The sequence below is a fragment of the Juglans microcarpa x Juglans regia genome, chromosome 5D (genome assembly GCF_004785595.1).
Source record: "Juglans microcarpa x Juglans regia isolate MS1-56 chromosome 5D, Jm3101_v1.0, whole genome shotgun sequence".
NCBI lineage: Eukaryota > Viridiplantae > Streptophyta > Magnoliopsida > Fagales > Juglandaceae > Juglans > Juglans microcarpa x Juglans regia.
This window is the reverse complement of record NC_054602.1, coordinates 19,174,575-19,179,802: the sequence shown is the minus strand read 5'-3', so window position 1 is coordinate 19,179,802 and position 5,228 is coordinate 19,174,575. Positions and strand designations below refer to the sequence as shown.

The 5,228-nt window shown below is 32.1% G+C and overlaps 1 protein-coding gene across 1 annotated transcript; it reads right to left on the bottom strand.

Annotated features, from left to right (window-relative positions):
- Positions 1-1,732: 1,732 nt before the first annotated feature.
- LOC121264055 (calcium-binding protein KRP1-like) lies at positions 1,733-2,634 on the bottom strand. Its single transcript, XM_041167100.1, has one exon. It carries the CDS (start codon positions 2,294-2,296, stop codon positions 1,943-1,945), a length of 354 nt encoding a protein of 117 aa, XP_041023034.1. The 5' UTR covers positions 2,297-2,634; the 3' UTR covers positions 1,733-1,942.
- Positions 2,635-5,228: the final 2,594 nt, after the last annotated feature.

Below are 5,228 nucleotides of genomic sequence, written 5' to 3'. Positions count from 1 at the left end.
TTTTTTTAACTAATTATAAGATTAATGCTAGAGAATACCTTCAAACCAATGTGCATGGTGTATTTACACCACCCAAATTAATTAGTACTTTTAAAGATGAGTAATAAAATATGCACAACTTTTTTTACAACTATGTTGGTATTTATGTAAACAATTCTGCTACATACAATCATTTTTGTGTATTCTTTACAAATTCTATTAATGTGACAGAACTCAACATTTATTTTATATTAAAAAATTGATGCAGCCAATCACATCAACTAAGTGTATAAGAAGCTGTATGTAAAAGTGACTGTACATAAAATTTTTGTTATGTAAAGATAAACTTCATTGTGGCAAGAGGAGATTTAAGTCCACATTCAAATAGCTATCAGCTAAACGAGTGAGCCATTTTAGCTCTTACATTTCTTTTGTATTCATCAGCTCGAGCAAGTGAACCATTCGCGCGCCCTTCCTGCCTCTTTGCTTGGTCGCGATCATTTCGTCCTTAACAGTTATAATCTCAGCTTGAGTTTTCTTCCAAAATTCTTCCCAATTTAATGTAAATATTCTTTCTTTAGTTTTAGTTGAAATTTAGGATGGAGCTGCAACTTTTTTAGAAAAGAGTAATATCGTTGCAATTGTTGTGAAATACCGTACTGCAGTACTATTGTATTTGTAAAATATTGTACGATCTTTTAAGATAGACACCGGCCGACACTACAAGAAAATTGTTTATTTGTGGTTAGTTAATTCTAGCGAAATGATTATTTATAGCCAAAATGAATTTATTTTGGTCACAAATGGTCTTTTCGCCGCAATTAAATGGTCATAAAAATCCGTTTTTCTTGTAGTGCGATGCAAATTACGGTGTGGTGTTAGGGTTATTTAGGAGTTTAATTAACTTTAATTCGAATGGGATTAAATAAGAATATTATATAATGCTAGTTAGCATAACATTTGACCACTTTTGACCGAATTCCTTAAATTTTAATATTATTTGCAATTTTTCAAATTTATTAAATAAAAAAGAATATATCTAATTACTGACTTCTCTTTTGAAAAAACTCGGGATTTCAAAATAAAAACGAAACAATTAGAATTAGCAAATTCGATCAGTCAAAAGGTATTCAAAGTACGTACGTGTTATATATATATATATATATATATATATATATATATATATATATGATACCTTACATATACATATATATATAATTAATCATGTGGTCATCATGATCATCTTGATTGTTTGATTAATATAATGTTGATGATCAGGTCTTATATATATATATATATATATATATATATATATATATATAGTTGAAGTATTGTTGGTTGTAATTAGGATTCATGATTAGAAGCATATTGATCTTTTGATTTATATATCATGGTCTTGAAGCTTTATTAGGCACACGCATGCACGAACGTTGTCGTCTTATATATGAAGTACTGTAGAATCAATGAATGAAGAAACTCGATCTAATGTCTTGTCAACAATTATAAAAAGTTAAATATTTGTGAACCTCTTTAATCCAAATTGGTTTCTTCTTTATTTCACGATTTATATATAGTACTATATAATGTAAGTCTTTTGTTGATTGATAAACGTACGTTTAATAGTTCAAGCCATGCACGTACGCATCCACAACTCGAGCCTTTTTTGGGTTGATCATGTAGTCATGAAGGGCAGAAATAATAGGCATCGGGAAAAAAAAGAAAAGAAAAAGAAAGATGCAGTACTAGATCATCATGAACACGAAGATACGACATTCATTAATCTTTTTTGGGTTACATATATAAAGCCTAAAGTTCTCTATAAGAAAAGCCTCCTCAAACAACACAAACTACCCATGCAATGCGGAAAGGAGTACATGGACCATAGCCAGAACAAGGACCAGAAACATAGCTTTGTTTTTGTCTCTCTCTTTTGTGGGGGTGGGGATCAGTTGCATGCACTAACCTAGAATTCACCAATAATGGCTTCCTCCAACAATTCTTTAGAACTCTCCATCAAACCAGGGCTCAACCTAAACATGAGAGTACAAAATTCCATCTCATTCAATGCCCCATCTCCGTCCAAATCGCCTTCTCTAAGCATGCACCATACCTCTTCGTCACTCATGCCTTCTAATCCCAGTAAAGCCGAGTTCCTCTTCAAGCTCTCGAACGTTATCATTCCCTTATCTCCATCCATCAACAAACGAAAACCGTTGCACAGCTCCTTCATAAACCCTTCTGCGCCCAACTTCTCCACCATGGCCGGAAAGAAATCTTCGAACACAATCCCATAATTCCACGCGGTCGTCGACGCCATTGATGATCACAACAACGATCGAGAAGATTGAATCAAAAGGTAACTAAACTCTCACGTAAACGTAATGAGTAATAATGCAAATAGTCAAGAGTCAAGCTGACCTTTGCGTATAAAGTTGCTTGAGAACTCTTTTGTTTATGGAAAGGTGACTTAGGTAGGAGGTCATATATATATTGCAAGGAGGATGGAAGGAGGTTTAGAAGAACTCGAAATGGAAATTGAAAGGAAGTGTTGGAGGAAGGAGGTTGAGGAGGATGACAACAAAGCTACAGCTAAGAAAGAGTTTGTTTCGTGGAGAGGTCGCTGCCGGCATTTTGCTCTGTATCATTCGCGCCCGTTTCACGTCTGAGGGTTGATCTCCTTCCTCGAAGTTGCATGGGAAGGTACCGCTTTGCCCATGGCTAGCATTTTCCTATGAGAATAAATAGATAGAAGATAACTTGGTCTGGACGGCAATTTACAAAAACCAACGTCCCCCCGCCCCATCCTACAAATTAAAGCTAGCACCATCTCTACGGCTTGCCATTAATTGGGGTTTTGACACGATCGTACGTATTGTGAGAATGTTTGAGAAAGTCAGGAAGAGAGAACATGACCCGCACTATCATATCCATGCATGCACGCATTGGCCGGCAATATTGAAATTTAAACGATTAATTTAACAACTTTGTTCAGTACTGTACGCATTAACAAATATAATTAATAATTGCAGTAGTATTGGGTGCAGGATTAACACATTCAAATTACCAATTAATTAATAATATATTTGTTAATTATTGATCTAGTTGACTTGGTATGTTACTTTTCATACATACACGGGATAAAATAAAATTGGCCTGGCATGGACGTCTTTAATTCAATTACTATAATAATTGGGTAATTCTGCTACTAATTATCAATAAATATATAGCGTTCCTGGTGATGATCAAGACATAACTCTGACATCCCAAATTGGAAATACACATCAATAATTAAATTACATTGTGTCGGCATAAAGCTTATAAAGGTTTTTATAGGTGCTAAGTCGATCTCACAATATTTACCAGTTTCTTTATAATTACTAGGAAAAATCTGGCTTTATAAGTAATTATATATAGGGAGGTTTCAAATTAAGTAGTTTCTTTAATATATATATATATATATATAACTCACCCAGGTTAAAAATATAAATTAGTAACTCGCGTACGTAGAGTGAGTACGTACGTAGATATAACTCACGACGTCGATATAATGATTATTTGTGACTAATTATTTCTAACGAAAATAATTATTTTTTATTAAAATAAGTGATCTGTTTTTATCACAGATTGTTGTAATGATTACAAATAATCATTCATAAATATTTATTTTTCTTATAGTATACATTTTTCATTCAATATAATGCTCGCACTACAAGAGATTGAGTTTTTTTAGACAAAATATTTTGTCTCAAGAAACCCAAATTTTGTTCCAAAATATTTTTGGAGATAAAAATATTCTGTCTCTATTTTGTCTCGGAAAGACCGTCTAAAAAAATCATTTTTATGGATGAAATTGAACAAAACTAATCGAAACTGTCCGAACGGGTAAGTTTTTTTGAGATGAAAACTTTTTGTCTCAAGAATACGTTTGAATGACATAATATCAGTTCGAACCAACACTTACCATTCGAACTATAAGAAATGTTCATTCAAACGAATGACCATATTTGATTCTGTTCAAACAGACGGAGTGCTCGAATAAGTTTTATGCGTTCGAACTAATAAATTTCTCAAATGACTTGTGTTCGAACATATATTATGTCCTTTCAAACAGACTGTTTATTTTTGAAATTATTTCCCTTCTAATGGGGTTTTGCATATTAATATTGTTTGAACAAATATTTTATTGTTCGAACGGTCGTATGGACTGTATTTCTCAATTGTCGTTCGAATGTGTTAGTTTCTATTCTAATGAGTCTTTTTTGTTCGAATGGATTTATAAATGGTAATTTACCGTTCGAATGGTATTAATAATACAAAATAGAATTTAATTAATAATATCATACTAATATTAAACAAATTGTAATTCAAACATCAATTGTTGAAATGTTTTGGAACATCATAATACAAAGGCAATTAAAGAAAAAATAAATTTTAAGATTGTGGTAGTGGCATAGAGTTTTAAGACATCATTGACTGCAACTGCTCAAATACAACTTTTGTACCTCCGTCTCTTCTGCATGTTCTCTTCTAATCTCACCTCTAAATCTATTGTTTGATCTAATCGAGTTAGCAGCTCTTTTTCCTTGGACCTCAATTGTTCTATCTAAAATGTTGCATCTTCCAATTCCTTAGTCTTGTCATCATTCGATCTGACTCGATAAGAGGATGATGATGGCTTCAAGCAACGTCCTAGGCCTCTCAAATATCCAGAACGTGATCCAAGAACTTGATAAATGATCTAAGCATCATTGACAAATGATTCATCAGATGGATCCGCAACAGTTTCCTTAAGAGATATCATATTGTCCTACAAAAATAAAAATATTAAAGTTAGTATAAGTAACAAAAATATTATTAAAAGTGGAATTAAAGAAATTTAAACTTACATAATTTGTCTCTGCTTTGAAACTGGTCCAAACACCATCACGAATTTTATGTGCTTTAGCATACAATTTGGTCAGCTAATAGTCAGTAAGACTTTCTTCTTCCTGCAAAAGGAAAATCTATATTAGAACTTAAATCAGAAAAGTATATTATATGTTAATATTTAACAGGGATGAGAATAACTTATCATTTTTTTAGAAAAACGATGAAAATATCGAAACCCGCATGATGGTGTATTGTTAATTTTGATATATTTACTTAGTTCACAATACTTCGTTGCTAAAAAAAAAATTATGTTTATATGTTTAATACATCTATCATATACTATTAAAAAAAAGTAGTAAAATTACCTGATAAGCAGTATC

Bases quoted from the DNA above. Each gene is read 5' to 3' on its own strand.
- LOC121264055 (XM_041167100.1), bottom strand. From the start codon at position 2,296: ATGGCGTCGACGACCGCGTGGAATTATGGGATTGTGTTCGAAGATTTC.